Source organism: Mangifera indica, chromosome 4, assembly GCF_011075055.1.
Source record: "Mangifera indica cultivar Alphonso chromosome 4, CATAS_Mindica_2.1, whole genome shotgun sequence".
NCBI lineage: Eukaryota > Viridiplantae > Streptophyta > Magnoliopsida > Sapindales > Anacardiaceae > Mangifera > Mangifera indica.
Genome location: NC_058140.1, coordinates 1145335 through 1162789, shown reverse-complemented (window position 1 = coordinate 1162789; position 17455 = coordinate 1145335). Strand labels below are relative to the sequence as shown.

At 33.5% G+C, this 17455-nt stretch overlaps 3 protein-coding genes across 7 annotated transcripts; 2 read left to right on the top strand and 1 right to left on the bottom strand.

Annotated features, from left to right (window-relative positions):
- Positions 1–792: 792 nt before the first annotated feature.
- LOC123214754 (origin of replication complex subunit 4) lies at positions 793–5159 on the top strand. 2 transcript variants are annotated; one of them, XM_044634726.1, is made up of 16 exons: positions 793–980; positions 1083–1173; positions 1267–1323; positions 1405–1452; positions 2023–2073; positions 2161–2204; positions 2297–2360; positions 2590–2676; positions 2964–3055; positions 3151–3232; positions 3743–3822; positions 3926–4035; positions 4218–4310; positions 4401–4465; positions 4598–4741; positions 4893–5159. In XM_044634726.1, exons 1-16 carry the CDS (start codon positions 868–870, stop codon positions 4920–4922), a joined length of 1251 nt encoding a protein of 416 aa, XP_044490661.1. In that variant the 5' UTR covers positions 793–867; the 3' UTR covers positions 4923–5159. The 2 variants fall into 2 exon arrangements, with proteins under 2 accessions (XP_044490661.1, XP_044490660.1); XM_044634725.1 differs by having other exon boundaries at positions 3743–3828.
- A 1554-nt stretch (positions 5160–6713) lies between these two features.
- Positions 6714–9661, top strand: LOC123214569 (palmitoyl-acyl carrier protein thioesterase, chloroplastic-like). The gene is made up of 6 exons (XM_044634420.1): positions 6714–7256; positions 8030–8163; positions 8257–8370; positions 8484–8652; positions 8733–8801; positions 8898–9661. The coding sequence occupies exons 1-6, from the start codon at positions 6810–6812 to the stop codon at positions 9216–9218; spliced, it is 1254 nt and encodes a 417-aa protein (XP_044490355.1). The 5' UTR covers positions 6714–6809; the 3' UTR covers positions 9219–9661.
- On the bottom strand, positions 9372–16812 carry LOC123214568 (CDP-diacylglycerol--serine O-phosphatidyltransferase 1). Of its 4 annotated transcripts, none has more exons than XM_044634419.1 (14): positions 16136–16812; positions 14036–14231; positions 13559–13624; positions 13401–13460; positions 12971–13061; positions 12561–12615; positions 12324–12403; positions 12082–12198; positions 11839–11923; positions 11323–11414; positions 10461–10714; positions 10258–10346; positions 10012–10143; positions 9372–9505 (listed from the first exon to the last, which is right to left on the bottom strand). In XM_044634419.1, exons 2-13 carry the CDS (start codon positions 14206–14208, stop codon positions 10025–10027), a joined length of 1281 nt encoding a protein of 426 aa, XP_044490354.1. In that variant the 5' UTR covers positions 14209–14231; positions 16136–16812; the 3' UTR covers positions 9372–9505; positions 10012–10024. The 4 variants fall into 4 exon arrangements, with proteins under 4 accessions (XP_044490354.1, XP_044490353.1, XP_044490351.1 ...); XM_044634418.1 differs by having other exon boundaries at positions 9375–9512; XM_044634416.1 differs by lacking the exon at positions 9372–9505 and having other exon boundaries at positions 9643–10143; positions 16136–16811.
- Between the last annotated feature and the right edge of the window lie 643 nt (positions 16813–17455).

The following is a 17455-nucleotide window of genomic DNA, read 5'->3' as shown; positions in this document are numbered from 1 at the left end:
ATATGAATTAAAATAAATCTTAAGTTAGATTTTGTTCATGTTTGACTCATATCAAAGCAACTTATATCAAATAAAGATTGTGGAACATATAAAACATATACTAGATGTTCCGCAATTAAAAAAAAATTTAATTGATGATCAATTGATTATCAATTTTGGAAGGTGTTAATTATTTAAAAAAATAAATTTATAAATATAAACAAAATTTAACTGATATAATTATTTATTTTTTATTTTATTTTAAAATCATCAAAATACATATTAATATATTATTTTGTATGAATAAATTAGTAAGATTTATATATATATATATATATATATATATAATATTACACTAATTTGATACAAAATAACTAGCCATTAAACTAAAAAATTCAATAATTTCGCAAAAAGTGCCCATTATCTTGATAAATTTTATTTTATCACTTGGATCCATATCAAATTTATAAAAACATTATTCAACGGTAGAGTTGGAGTCAATCAAATTATTTGAGCCCGAATCGAAATTAAGATTAAATAAATTGAGTTTAAATTAAAGATTGAACTTATTTTTATAAATAAATTAAGTTTAAATTGTTAATAAAAATTAACAAAATTGATAAAATATTAAAATTTTCAAATTTAAATTCCAGTCTCTGTCGTATTTGAGAACTCATAATTTAAATTGCTTATCTTGTATTTGCATCAAATTTAAAGTTGAGCTTTGACATGGCCTGACTCATGGCCAATTTAGGCCCGGCCCAGTCCGCTGCCTCGTCTAAATGAGCTCAACCCGCTCCATTCTTCACTTATTTCCCGCCATATCTCTGTCATCTCAAGTCTCTGCTTCATCGCTCATCACCGAAAGCGCAAACTCGCAGATTCGAAATGGGAAGACAAAATCCAGGACCGCAGAAGGCGTTGAATCTCCTCCGGAGCAGACTCTGCAACTCTAATTTCATCTTCAAACCTTTCTGCGACTCTCCCGACAGCAATTACAGGTCCGATTTTCTCTTAATTTTTTAACTTTCCGTTGTGTTCGCGAGAAAATTCTAGGAAAGTCAATCGATGTACATTTTAATAATATTTAATATAATTTGCAGCAAGCTGAAGTTTTCAGTTTCGAGTTCTATTACCGAGGCTTGCAACAACTCGATTTTGCTGCTTGGCCCTCGCGGTTCTGGAAAAATGGCGGTAATTATTATTATTATTACTTTAATTAATTTTATGATGATTTCGCATTTTGTTATTATTTATTTTTTATTTTTGTCTGTGTTATGTTTTTAGGTGTTGGAGCTTGTTCTTAATGATTTATTGGTAGAATATCCTGATACATTATCTGTGGTATGGATTTTTATTTTTATTTTTGTTTTGAAGTGATGTGTTTGATACTGTCTTATTTTTACCATGATTCTGATTTTGCAGATTACGTTGAATGGGCTTTTGCACAGTGATGACAATTGTGCATTCAAGGTCAGATATATGAAAATGAGTCATTATTTTGATGATGATGATAAGGCTTTGATATATTTTGCTTCCATGAAGTTTGTTTCAAGGCAATGTATTGGCATGATGCAAGGATTTTGTTGTTAGCAATGTAAAAGTCCCCGTATAAAATAAAACAGAGTTTTATGAGAATCTATACCAAGTTGTTATAATGTCTTAATAGAGTAGAATCAAATTTCACTCACTTGAGAGTATAATGGCAAGGATTTATGGACTACAAAACAAATTTGCGCAATGATTGCCAGAAAATGAATTTTGTTAATGGGAAAGTTGTAAATTTCATTGCAATCCATTAGCACGATAAGACACTTATTGCCATACATTTTGGTACATATATGCAAGGGCAAATGTATATGCCTTTGTTTTACTGCTAATTTTGTAGACAATATCATTTTTGCTTTTATAAACAATTTGCTACATCTTGTTTTTTGTTGAGAGGAAAGTTTCAGGTCATATTTCAGAGAGAAATATCTGTCTCTTTTGACTTTTTTTTTTTCAATCTAATACTTGATTTCTCATGGTTGTTGATACTTTCAGGAAATTGCTAGACAGTTATGTATGGAGCATAATCTAATGTTTTCTAAAATGGTAACACACAGTAATTTTGAGGTCACTATGTTGCATCTGTTGCTAAATTATTGAGCTTTCTTGATGTTCTGAGATGACAATTTGTAGGCATCATTTGATGATAACTCTCAGTTCATGGTAGCCATGTTACGGTGGGTGCATTACATGTCCTCGATGTACTCATTTGAGCCTCTTATCAAATGCTTTTAGCATTCTAAAGAACTTTCTGTTTTGTGGCTTTCAGGGAATGCGGATTAGCTCATAAAACCATTATATTTGTACTTAATGAGTTTGACCTCTTTGCTCAGGTGTGAATTGGTAATTTTGTGCCCATACCTCTTTATAGTTACTGAAGCCTGTGGTCTGACATTACAGATTCTCTAGTTGTTGGTTGAAATTTAATTAATAAATAAGTGATGATGAATCATGACAGTGACCCCATTCATCAAGAAGAAATTTCAAGGTGTATAGTATTATTTGGAGTTTTGGAATCTTGGGTCATGACATTACCAGTTTCAAAGATATTGTTCTTTACAGGGGAAGCAACGGATACTCTATAGCCTGCTAGATGCAATGCAATCAGTAACATCTCAAGCTGTTGTTATTGGTGTTAGTTGCCGACTGGTATGGCCATTTAAAGTCTCTCTCTCTCTCTCTCTCCCTCTTTGTACTTTATACCAATCTAAATGCTCTCTTATTATCTTCAAGTTCTTGTAATATGAGACAAGTGGAGATCATGATGCATGGTTATTCTCATACTCAGCTCTGCAACTAGTCAGAAATAAAAATATATATATATATAGGAAATCAGAATCCTAAAATCTACTTGCTTTGAATATATGCAGATTCATACATTAAATAAGGACTAGTTACTTGTGAAGAGATCTTAAATCTGGCTGTATACCATGCAGGATGCTGACCAACTTTTGGAGAAAAGAGTAAGATCTCGTTTCTCACATAGAAAGCTGTTGTTTCTCCCTCCATCTAAGGAAGAACTGCAGAGGTAGTTTTTTGTTGTGTGACTTGGGCACTGTGTCTTTTGTTCAAGAAAGGAAAATTCTAGCTTTTATGAGATTTATTTTTTTCTATGCTATGCAGATTATTAGAGCACATTTTATCTTTGCCAATGGACTCTAGCCTCCCTCATGACTATGCTGTTGAATTTAACGCAAAGATTAAAGTATCCTCCCTTAAGGATGGCAGCATAATATAGCCATTTGAAAGGCATATTTTACATTCATCAGTGCATATGAGAACATAGAGATACAAGATCTCAAAATCATAAAAGCATATGCATACATTTCAATTATATATTTGGTAGAAAATTGTACTTAATCTGCATGTTATCAGAGACCTAATTGATTGAATACTTGTGGTTTATAAAACAAAACTGAAGACAGTAGCATGTTTCTGCACAATTCTGAGGTTCATCCTATTTTTTAACTCATGTAAGTTAATATGCTTTCTACAATAGCAAAGCTGCTAATGGAATGTGGAATTTCTTTCTTTTCTAATGCAAGAAATTTCCCTTAAGCCACCATATTTTCATTACTTTCAACCAGGTAAAAATATGAATAATAGTCTATTAATTGGTAAGGAAAATTCCTTGTGCATCAAATAACTAAGACACAATATCGTTTCTGTTCTTCTCAGTGAATTGGTTGTGCCAAAATTCCTTTACATTTTATAGAATATATTAACAGACGAGAAATTCAAAGAAATCATCAACAATTATTTGAACTCCGATTCCACTGTCAATCATTTTTTAAGGTTTCTGTAAGTTTCTCTCCTCATATCTATAAGTATGTTATATGAATGTACAGAATTAAGATTTTCTTGTGTGGTCTCCTGCTGAACTTATCACTTGTACTAGATTTCGAGCTGTTTCTTACATGGATTTGGAATTCGGCTTCCTATCCCTTGAGAATTTCAGAACTGCACTGCCAAATTTTCAGAGAAAGCCAAAGCTTGAATCTATAATCGGTACTCTTACTATGTTATCTGTGTGAATCTTGTGTCCTTGATGTCAAACTCAAGCTCTGAAAATTGGACAGACTAACCTGCCTACACAATACAAGACGTTCTAAAATATTGCTTCTGGTATCATGTAGTGCTCCAGCAAAATATAATTGATTGAATTTCTAAAATATTGCTTCTTCTTGCAGATTGCTCTATACTAGAACTCTACATTCTGGTATGCATGAAGAGGCTGGAAGTTAAAGAGCAAAACTCCTACAACTTTAATTCTGTTATGAAAGGTAAATACTAAATATCAGATATCTGACTCAATAGATTTCTATCACCTTTATCAAGTTGCTTAATAATCACATTTCTGTCATCTTTTGCAGAGTACAAAAGCATACATGATTCATTCAAGACATCTGATTATTATTCACAAAGTGTATGCTTGCGGGTATAGTACCTCCAAAAATGAATTCTGTATCTGTACGAAGAGATGTATTATATTACAATTTAAAGTGGCATCAGTCCTACCAGTCTGTTCCAGCACACATTTTGACTGTTCTTTGATCTCCAACTTCTGCAGGCCTTTGAGCATCTTCTACAACGCGAATTAATTTGTTTCACTGACAACAGAGGATCTAGTCACTCGATTGAGTTCCGTCCAGTGAAGCTTCTAATATCTTATGTCGAACTACATCAAGGATTGAAATCATATCGTTCTTGTCCTGTAAGTTACTATTATCAGAATTTTTTTTTCTTCAGTTTATGAACTTATTTGATTTTGTGTTTAATCTAGCTTCTTGGAGCTTGCCAGTGTACCATTTCATTCTTGTCACGATGAGTTGGCTTTCAAAACATGAACTTGATTGTTTTTGCAGGCTATTCTTCTTAAGTTAATGGAGCGTTAGAAATCGACATGGCTGAGGAGCTATGTTTTAGCAAATTAGCTGCGTCCTGCATTTGACTGGAGTTCTTGTGGATTCGATATTTGGTTGTTTGTGTTCAGAAACTATTCTAACCTTTTTTGGTTTCTTTTTTTTTTCAGAAAAGAATTTCATTTCAAGTAACTTGTGCTGCCAATTTAATTCGGATCGAAATATAAAATTAAATTTTTTTTAACTAAAGAATAGGCACACACTTGTTTACTTTATGTGCACCTTAATACAATTTATGTGTGCAAACCTTAGTTGACAAGCACCTGACATGTATGCTTGCCTGTCTCTTTGTCAGTTTCTAGTATGAAACCGGGAATAACTAAGCATCAACTCGGTATAGAAGACATCAACATCGATTTAGCAGCAACAAGTGGTAATTATTTTGAGTTTTTTTCCCCATTTGCCCCCTTCCACAGCAAGCATATTCCTTTTACGATGTGATCACTAGCCATATATAATAATTCTTATGTCATGGAGTTAAAAATTCAGATTAGAACGACCGGTTCGACCGAGATCAATGGGTTATCAAATTGGGGTGAACTATAAGTAAACCATTGAAACCATTTTAATTGGTAATTTGATTTTTGAGTTGCTTAGTCAAGCCTTTTCAGGGTTCGTTCAATGTTTTCCTTAGCCAAACCAATTCAGAGTCCATAAATAAATGAGTAACTCATTCTTAATTAATATAATTCAAAATTAACATTTAATTGATTAAATAAGTAAAATTATTTTAAATACTATTTTTAATATCTATGTAATTAACTCGGACCCACCCTTTGGAGTTTTAAAGGCGTTTCTCGTACTCGAATATATAATGAAGCAGATCATGCCTAGATTAAACCTTTGTTCAAAGACAAAAGCAGCCGCTTGTTTTGACTGGAGAATCATTTCCTTGAACTTGTCGTTTTTTTACTTGATACTATTCACAGCTTAACCTGGCAGAGAATTTATGCTCCAAAAACCAAGCTATATACAAATATAATTTTATATAAAAATAATAATATATTATTATATAATTAAACTTTATTTTATTTTTAATTTTTAATTATTTAATAATATAATAATATATTATTATTTATTAGTATCTATTATTTATTAAAAACCTAAACATTCATATATAAGTTATTAAAATGTTTTGTATGTATATATGAATGTTTCATAAATTATATTATTCGGTATTAACGTTGCCTCTGGCCAAAAACTTTCCCGGGAAAAATCAATGGGGAAGCTTCGGAACTTCTCGAGCATGCAAAAAACAGTGAGAAGAGCTAAGATGAAGAATCAACCTAACAAAATCTAATTCACGTAAAAGGAAGACCTTTTTCTTGTCCAATTACTCTCATCTAATTTATAATCAGAGTTCCCTTTGTTTCTTTTGCACCTAGGGGTATGCAAAATTGCCTGATAATAGAACAATCGATAATCTGAATGATTTGATATTTGACCTGAAAAAATGATATTAAAAAAACAAATTCAAATATCGATTTGATAGTATAACAAAAACCAATTTTGTAATATTTCAAAATGGGTTCATCAGATCGAATTAATTTTAAAAAATTGACTTAAAATAATAATAAAGTACGGTGATAATTTGAAATTTAGTTCAAAACTGAATAATTGAATATTCAGTTTATTTAATCAATATTTTTTGTTTGATTTAAAACCAATTAATTTTTAAACGGATTTGATACGAAAATTTGATTTGGTGCGAAATAATATATTTTGAACACCTCTATTTGCTCCCGCAACCCAACTCGTTATATTCTTCATTGTCTTGCTTTCTTCTTTGGCTTGTCTATCAAAACAAGATCCCTCCACCGCAATTTTCTGCTTCAAAACAACACCAACCCTCTAGATTTCATGCAACTTACAATATTTTCTTTGAAAAGACCGTCCGTTTTTCTCCTATTTAAGCCTTTGGCTGCCCATTTCTTAGTTCCAAATTTTCCACATCAACAGATGGCTGCTTTTTGTCCTATAGTTTCTTATCATGTTAACTGTTCTTGTTCTGGATATAAGCAGCAGCTGAGATATGGGGGGAGTCGGAGAATTGGTAAAGTTGATTTGTTGGGCAAAACGGCTAGAGTTGCAGGCACTTCAATGGCTTCTGTTTTTGCAGAAGAAAATTACAAGACAGAAGTTCAAGTTCGGCAGAATATTCCTACAGGGAAGAAGTTTGTGGATCATCATCGTCAAGGACGAATCGTTGATGAAGGAGTTGGATACAGACAAACTATTGTTATTCGATCTTATGAAGTTGGCCCTGATAAAACTGCAACTCTTGAGAGCCTCTTTAATCTTTTCCAGGTAATGAATGATGATAAACTATTTTGCAGTCTTTCATTCCCTCATGCAAACAAGGTTCAGGCTTTGATCAGTCCAACTGGCAATCAAACTAGTGATAGACTAAATAAACATTTACACCTCAAAACAATATTTAATTAAGTAGAATTTTGGTCTAGTGTCAACCAGTGGTTGATCCGAAAACATTAATGTAGACTAGATTAACCATTAGATTTTAGTCAAACTCGTTTTACTAAACAGTTTGGTCTAAGTTTTATAACATTTATTCTAAATTAGAATATTGTGCTTTCACATAAGAAAGACTCTTGACAAAGTGTAATGGATATGTAAATGATGCAAGTATATTCATCTCACCCATACATCAAAGAAAGTGTTAGGTCACTTAGGGTGGATTTGATCCGAACTAAGCCAAACTTAGGGTCAACTCAAGCTTGGATTAAAGTCACGTTCAATTCAAGTTCAAACTTGCTAACATGGATATACAATGTCATCGATAAATTGTTAATTAATTAATAGTATCATCAGATTGATAAATAATGTTATTGACAAAATTAATAGTATCGTTGACAGAATGAATAATGTCATTAGCTCAACTAACGAATCAATTTTGAGCCGTACTAAAACTCCTACTCAAATTTAACTCATTAGATCCTAACTATGAATTCGATCCAAATCTAATCTTAAAGCCGACTATCTAAATTTATGTTGGAAGTTGAGAAAATTTTAACTGAAGAGACTCTTATTTTCAGGATTCTGAGAAGATTTTGTTTATGCAGGAAACAGCATTGAATCATGTATGGATGTCAGGACTTCTAAGCAATGGATTTGGAGCTACACATGGGATGATGAGGAACAATCTCATATGGGTTGTCTCAAGAATGCAAGTTCAAGTTGACCATTATCCAGTTTGGTAAGTACTTTTTATAGAAACAGTTTATGAGCAGCACTACTGCCAAAAGTGCTTTTCCTGGCATCAAAGCACTAACAACATTCATGTCTTCAGGGGAGAGGTAGTAGAGATAGACACATGGGTTGGTGCATCCGGAAAGAATGGAATGCGTCGAGACTGGCTGATCCGAAGTCAAGCCACAGGACACATTTTCGCTCGTGCTACAAGGTATGCAACTTCCACTAAACACACTCCTGAACATCTGAATACCCAACTCATGATGATTTTTTTTTTATGACCAACTCGTCGATGATTTTGCTAACAACTTAAACATTAATTAGTACTTGGGTGATGATGAACGAGGACACAAGGCGCCTCTCGAAAATGCCAGAAGTGGTTCGAGCTGAGATCTCACCTTGGTTTATAGATAAGTGTGCAATCAAAGAAGATGTTCCTGAGAAAATCCTCAAGCTGGATGGTAACGCAAAACATGTAAACTCTGACTTGCAGGTAAAGTTTAGTATCATCACCAGCTAATTCCACAGCTAAATAAATGTACCGATTTACTGATGTCAAATCTTCCTTTGCAGCCTAAGAGAACTGATCTGGACATGAACAATCATGTCAACAATGTCAAGTATGTCCGATGGATGCTCGAGGTAAAACTCTGAAACCTGTTGAGTAATGAATCTACAGGACCGTCAGGGGTTCTTTTTTTGTCCTCAATATTTTAATTTAATTTGTTTCCATGGCAGACCATCCCAGACCAGTTCCAGGAGCTATCTGGTATTATACTAGAATATAGAAGGGAATGTGGAGGTTCAGATAAAGTTCAAGCTCTTTGCCAACCTGATGAAGATGGGGTTCTCAAAGAAGGGGTGAAACAAGACACTGGTATCACTCTACTAAATGGGTTTTCTCTGGCATCTGAAATCATCAACGGCGCTGGACTTATCGGATCCTTTGAAAAGGGGTCATTGACATATACACACCTTCTCCAGACTGAAAATGAAGAGATTGTTAGAGGAAGAACAACCTGGCAAAAGAAGCTGCCACCCATGCTATTTTCTACTTAGCATTTAATGAAAGAAATTACTACAAGGTATAGAGCAAGCACGGTTGTCCATAATGATGTGCCCTGAAATAATTTTATCTCTAAGGGCACAAATTGATTTGCCATCCAGAAATTTTTCAGGGTTCTGCTCCAGGTTCCTGGAAAGCTCAAGAAAGACTGAAATAAAGGTGCCAGAAGACAAGAACAGCCATGGATTGTCGCCAAAACAAGTGGGTCAAATATCTGCGGCGGTGATTGTGAGAAATGACTCTAAATGAGAAGTTCTAGCAGTTACCGTTGCTTCAGTGTCTGCAAGCTTGTATATCACAAAAATTATTTGTCGAAATAAGTCAAGCTCACGCAAAACTCTAAAGAAGTTTCCTACAGCAGTTAGCCTGATGAAATGTCTGTGAACATGAATAAAATGCGAACAAATAGGGACCATATTGGGTTCTTCATCAAGTATTCACAATGCATAACTTCAGAGAACATTATGATATCACAGTGCAACGTTGGCAAATGCACTGAATAAATTGAGATTGCAACAAACTAAGCTGGAATACATGTAAAATTCGAAATGGGAGCTCCATGATGCTAAGACTCGATAAAAATTTGCAATATTGGCAAACTACAACTCAAGAGCATGATGTTAAAAGCATTTCCCACCACCTAAAATGAAAGAATTAATATTCTCTGCTCAAGAAACTACGATCCGCTAACCTAAAGGAATAACCATTTACAACTTATAATGTGATAGGTATTTACAACAACCGATGAATACCCAAAAAGCATGAAGGAATCAAAGAATAATGTACCACATGGACGAAATCATCGTCGCTTTCTCTGTAAATTCTTGTATGACCACAAAATCAAGAATAATCCTAGGGCCACTCCAATGGAAGTCCAGAAGATTATCAACCAGATAGGCATAGACTTAGGATACAGACCTGTTAGAAATTACAATAAACAATTGAAGCATCAGTTCAACAATACCATAAAACTTGGTGAATTAAGATTGACTTGAAATCAAACTTCTCAGATGATAAAGAGGGAAAGCATACCATGTCCAAACTTGATGCAAATTAGAAGTTCAATAATGCATATAGCAAGTGAAAGCCAACAAAATGCTCCAACCTTCTTCACAGGTTTTCTGGAATTTGATAAAATTTCATCAATGTCAAATTAAATTTTATGTAATTCGAGTATCAAAATTGTCCACCAAAAGCATGGACGAGTGAACACAAATAGAGACACAGATACATACCTGTCTTGGAGGTATGTATTGTATTCACGAATTGTCGGTATTGCAATTAGCCACCACAAGATCAATCTATAAATGATCAGCGGGTTTCGAGGAGGAATCCAAAGACAAAACTTTAGGAAAAAGGTGTTAAGCTCAACCGTCAAGAAGACAATGCAAAGACTGAGAACTTGAATAAACCGCCATGGACCAAGCAATGGGTGCCATTCATCTTTGTCCCACTGTGCTGGTGTAAATTGTCCCAAAGTTCGCTTAAACTGATAAACGATCAATATAATCAATTATCTTCAAATAAACCAAGTAGTTAAGATGATATAACAATATGAAAATTGAACATTGAAAGAAGTGCTAGCACAGAAGTTAAAAAAAGGACAAATATGTGATTTAATTTTAAGGGAAAAAAGAGTTCAAGATAAATATAATGGGCACTAGCTTTGAGTTTTACACATAAGCCCCCATATATCAGGCATAGTAAAATGTTATTTCTCAGAACAGGTGCAGCAAAATAATCTTGTCAAATCATTTTGTAAGTGACACAAATGAAAAAAATGGGTTCTTAAATATGCCAAAATGATGTTACATTAGTAAAATACCAGCAATCATTGGGTTTACTTATCAACATTTATAAGCCACGTTTACAGAAAGACAAGGAAACCTGTTTAGTTTACAGTTCTGATTAAGTCCATGGTATTAATGGTACAGCCTGCAATGATGATACCACGTCTAGAAATAGAACTGGGCTCAATTCTCAAATATGCTATCATGGCACCATAATAATCACAGCCAAAATGTTGATGTTTCCCTTATAAGCCACGCATGATTTTAAAACAATAGTAATCCCACAAATAGGAGGTTCAAAGCATACCTTCCCAAAGATATTGGGCTGGCGGCTTATACCAACCCACTCATATGTTTTCCCATCAAAGTACCGAACAGTATGCATTCCGGCCCAGATGCCTGCAAAGTTTACCAAATGGAACTTGTAACTATTCATAGAAACAATGATTCAAAACTTTCCTAGGAATAAGTGGAAGTACATGATAAACCTATATCAAGCGATATAAACAATAAAAAAAGCTGTAGTAAGTAATACCGGCATTGTCAAGCAATCAGTGTATACATTGGCCTTTTACTCCAAATAAACTTTAAATGCATTACAGATAACTAAACCAAGACACAGGTTCTCACCCATCAAAAGATTGATAACTAAAAGCTATAGCACTTATAACAGCATGAAGTATGAACACCAGTGCTGATCACATAACTAAAACACAATTCTTTCCCCCATATGAAAGTTTATCAACATAAAAGTACAGAACATGCACATGCAAAATCAAAAATGACAATAATTTTCAATAGAAAAAGGTCAAAGCAATCTCACCAAACCAATTGCAGATCAAAATGTCTAGAACTATGCTGTCCCACCAGCACTCATTGAAGTTCGGTAACATGTGGCGGAAAGTAAACTGAAAAAAAGCCAACAAGAAAGATATTTTGACAAAATTAGCAACCTTAACTCAATAAATAGTGAACAAGCTTAGAGGGACACACAGAAGCAGAAAATCCATCCCATGTGTACAAGGGAATACCAAAATAAACAGTGAGTTTAGGTCAAGACACTAACCTCCATCAACTCAAATCCAATTGACAGAACCCATAGAAGTGGTTGATTACGGATCAATATAGCCTTTCCCCACCATCCAAAAATATGTGCTAGAACAAATTCATCAAAAAGTGTTTCCTACACAGAACCAATTAAATCAGAGGTCTAAAGTGTTCATATATTGCAATGAAAAACACCAATGCCTTAAAATCAGCTGAAAAAGGAAAATTTAGGGTAAACAGTGTGGAAAGAAGAATTCATACATAAACATTCTTAAACCTGCTTGTGGGGTTTTCAGGCACATAAATGCGACAATCAGCACCATATGACCTTTCTGGAAGTTCTGCATCAAGTCAAGCAACAAGAATATCTTATATACAACCAATAAGCCGAGCCAATGTGACAATATAAACTTTACTAAAGACTTGAAAATCATTCCAATTGTAATAATTAAAAGGGAAAAGCCATAAAAGTAGTGTTGTTAAGCTCCAAAGTATTACCAACACCAAGATCAGGATGGAGAAACTTCATGAACTGACGAGCATCATCACGCTTCTGCAAGAAAATGAAAGCTACTGTCAGTAATTACTGATTCAATTTCAAAATCAGGACCCTAGAAGGGATAAGGTGAACATAACTCATTCAGAGGTAAAAAATTTAATATATGACACAGTTTACGGAGGATGGCAAGAAAGAGAGAACATCCAGAATGTATGAAAAAGTGTACATTTATTAAGGCACCTGAGTTTATCCATTTTCATTAACATTTGAGATTACAAGAATGCCGAATAAACAAAAAATTTAAAAGTGCACAAAAAAGAATAATTCTAAAATAATCCTCAAGAGTTCAAACTTACAGACAAATGAAAATACTAACACATGAAAAAGGGCAGCTTTACAAACGACAAACCTGGAAAAGCAAAAAAGTGAGAGCTACAAGGTAAATGACAGCCATTCCATGAACTAAACGCCAAATAGCAGGATGTGGTCTAATTAAAACCCTGTAATCAAATATTGATTTCCACAAGTTAGAGCACATCACTAGTAGTAAGTAAAAAAACTCAAAAGCATCAGGTTTTCCAATTCTGCACTTGAGATAATATTTAAAAAATAATAGCATAATGATCAGTTAGAAATGGTTCTTAATGGCCACATAAAAAGAGCAGTCACTTCAAAGAACTAAGAAGCATTTAACATTTTCAATGATTTTTATAAGTTTCTATATTCGGACTTTCATGAAAATCAAATTTTATACAAACAAAACACTCTTAAAAGTACTAAAAAATTGGAGTGTCGACTAGTTTATTAGAAAAATCATAGTATTCCAGTTAACAACTTACGTAGAAGGTGCCTGCAACAAGCAGTAAGTAAGAAAAACTGCAATCATCGCCCATACACCCCTACAAGAAACAGCAACAACACACTTTTGAATTACTTCTATACATTTAAAAGATAAATTGCTCAAAGAAATAACTACAAACAGGTTACAGGAACAAACCTTTTGACAGATGTAACAAGATCTCCAGATGCAGTGCTTTCAGGATCAAGAGCTCCACTTGCCCAACTGATAATCAAATTCCAAACAAGCAATAAGAAAATAAATGTAATTAAAAGATATCAATAAAAAGATGTTAAGATCATACAAATAGTTAAAAATAAAAGTTTAGCTTTCTAATATTTGGCATAATTACTTGGGTGTGCTATGCACTTTGTCGAGAAACATAATAATAGTTATCATTTTTCATAATTACTAGATCCTATCATCTTTCAATGAGATATTATATCAAGCATCAGCAGTAACTCAAAGCAAAAGATAAAACTCTACCCATATCAGAATATATCAAAGTGGTATACCATCTATAAGTTAAAACCACCATGAATACTGTTAATCTAATAGAAAGAAATAAAAAAACTGCATCAAGGACCTAGCATATCTCAATATCATAAATAAGCTGTTTATTTTCGTCACACTTACATCAGAAAGCATGCACCAATAAGCAAGAATGAAATGGTACGAGGCTTGTATGCCCATGCTGTCCACGGGTCTAATTCATCACCAACGCTAGTTAAATCAGAATCACCATTTTCTTGGATATGATGATCTTTTCTCTCCAGTCTCCTGTGGCCATTAGGCTCGCTGAGCCCCATGTTTATAAGATGCAAATTGATCACTGTAAGTCAAGAAGATAATTAATATGTGTAATCTCTGTTATAAACAAAAGCCCTTCTAAACTTGCTAAGCAATAAGAAACCAAAGGTAATGCATGATCTAAAATGGAAAGTATTGTAAGCAAAAGTTTTAAAAAAAAAATTTCCTATACTAGTATGATACTTAATAAAGCAGTGCAGCTAATACCAACCATTTACGCCTCAAATCTCAAGAGTCATACATACAATCAACAAAAGGGATATTTCAATGTAGGATAGAGTTGTTTAGCTTTATCAGCACACCTATAATGTGAGATAGTCTAAATCTTAATAGAATGCCAGTAGACAAAAATAACAGTAGTAAAGGTAGGGACATGGTCTAAGTACCTTATAAATGAATTGCTACATCATGCTTTAAAGGTAATAATTTTATGTACAAGTATATCAGCACAGGCAGGTCCATTGCCGAAAATGAAATCTGTCAAATGAATAATTGTATGTACTTCTGTTCTGTGAAATTCTAAGACTGAGCCTGTACAATCATTAGAGTTGTGGTGATAAGTATGGGGACTCATCTCACAGCCCTTTCTTAATATTTAGGTCTTCCTTTAAATGCAATAGATTTTATCATAAAGACAATAGGTTCCCACAAGACATATAAACGCAATCAATATGTTTTGCATCAAAGTGTGTACACGCCAGAAGTTATCAATGAGATTACTTCTAGTACAGTTCAATCATTCACCACATTAACCAAAAAACAACACTACACATCTTAATAAATTAATGGACCCTACAGAATGCTTGACAAGAGAGACCGTTACTCCATACCACTTCATGTGATGTTACAATCCACTTCCTAAAGAATCCCAATCAGACATACACCATAATCTATCCACCACAAAACAAATTCTTCAAGTTTGAATAGCTAGAAATTAGCTTTCACTCATTAAATTAAAAGCAACTCCAACCTACACAACCCAACATATAGATCTAAACTTTGGCAAGCTTCAAAAGCATATCCGAAACCAAATAATATTTGACTGACATCAATAAATTAACTAAATTTTACTATAATTTGATTTAAAACTTGTTTGGGACATTTAACATCAAAAGATAAACTTAAAATACATTGAACTACTTAAATATATTAAAACCCCACATGCTTCCTCTAGCTTTAGCAGCCTGGCTAAACTTGCCACAGCTTTACCACGACAAAATGAAAGCTACATAGCTTTCAATGAGAGGAGATAAAACCAATCCTTAAAACTCACGGAACCCACTCACTTAACTCCAAATTCCGCGGTCTAAAATAACTGAAAATTCTATGCAAAAACGTGAACTAGAAAACCACCAATAATTCTAAAACTAAGAGTATAACAACTAATTAATTCCTTCTCAACGTAAATGACTACAAAGAAATGAAGCAATCCCAAAAGAATGAACTTACATCACATGCAAATCCAAAAAGTTATATAAAAATCAACACTTCATCATGTCACTACCAAACAGTGAAAACCCAGCACTACGTTAATGAAAACAAACAAAAATTTTGTAAGCAAAACACATTGCTTAAACTTGCTTTAGCTAATCTAAACACAAAATAAAAAACACACTAATTATCATAAAAAATACTAAATCTCAAGCCCTTCAAATTCAAAAATAATTCATTGATTGCATGTAAAGAAACCCCCAAAAAATATATTAAAAATACATTTTAAAAAACTAAAAAGCAACTGAACCGATTCGGAAACGGAGAAGATGAAGACAAACAAACACAATGAAGAGGCAAAAGCTAAAACCTATACACACCTGCATACAGATTACAGAACAGTAGTAGATATCACATACAGAAAAAAAAAAAAAAAGTGAAAAATGAGAGGGAAAAGAAGCGGATAAAAGGTGGCTTTAAAAGGCAAAAACTTACGTAGTCAAGAGATAGACTGAGTGATTGAGTGAGACGAGGCGAAGGCGTAGGCGTACGATCTTGGCCGTCGGATCAAAGAAAGAGAAGTTAAGAGAGAGTGATACTAGGAGTTATAATAATAATGAAAGAGAGAGCTGACGAAAAAGTTTCGAGCTTTAAAATCTTGAATGGATTGCCGAGTTTCAGAGAGACTAAGATTATGAATTTATATACAACAATGAGTTCTTCTTTTGAGCTTTACTTTTTTATCCAAACTTTTTCTCTTTCTCTCTCTTTTTTCTTTGTTTTTTGTTTTTTGTTTTTGGATGTGGGTTTGATGGCTGCTTGGGTTCTTTGCTTTCTGCTCTCTGCAGGAGCGGCGGGAAGGAGGAGTTTCAGAAAGGTAGAATGAGAGAGAGAGAGAGAGAGAGAGAGAGAGAGGGAGAGTGGTACGGCGGTCAAAGGGAGATTTGAAGGTGTTTTTCAGATACGTCTGCTTGGAAAGCACAGTGGAGATGAATGAAATGACGAAAATGCCCCTATGGGAGTTTCGTGAGAGGTGAGAGGAGAAGTTACTAATCTACCCCTTTGGTAGGTGGATTAGGGGTTCTCTAGGGTATGATTAGGGGATCTAATGAAAGGGAAGACGAAGAAGAAGCATAAAGAGGGAGATTTGATTTAGATTTTGGAATTGACTATCGGAGATTAAAGGCGTTGAAGATAAATCAACTTTTTTAACTTTATTCTTTAGATTTTTTTATAAAAATTAAAAAAAAAATTTAAGATTAGCGTACCATATCTTATATAATTGATTGATTAAAAAATGTTACGTTTTAGGTTGGACTTTAGAATGTTAGACTTAAATAAGTGAAACTCATTTAAAGTAGTCTTAGTTTGGGTTTGAATCGAGTCAATTTAAATTTAACGAGTTATTAAATAATTTATTTTTTTTAACAATTTTTTATTTTTTTTATTTTTTTTACTTTTTGTCTACCTATTGTTTTTTTGTTTTTGATTTTCGACAACCCTTCTTCTTATTCGTTGGTGATTTTCAATAGTTTCTTTGACAATTTCATTTTCAACTCAAATTCAAACTGTATATTCTGAATTCGAATTGAACTTGAGTCAATTTTGATTTAGACTCAATTCAGAATAACTTGAATCCATCACTATTAATACCATATTTTTAGATATAGGGTTTCAATCAATGTTGTAACAATTGATTTAGCAACACCGTCAAATAAAGCATGCTACACAAATAGGAATGATTGAAGTGATAGTGAAGGAATAATGTCACATGAATTTGTATACAAAAACTCCACTACAAAAGACTACTACTTG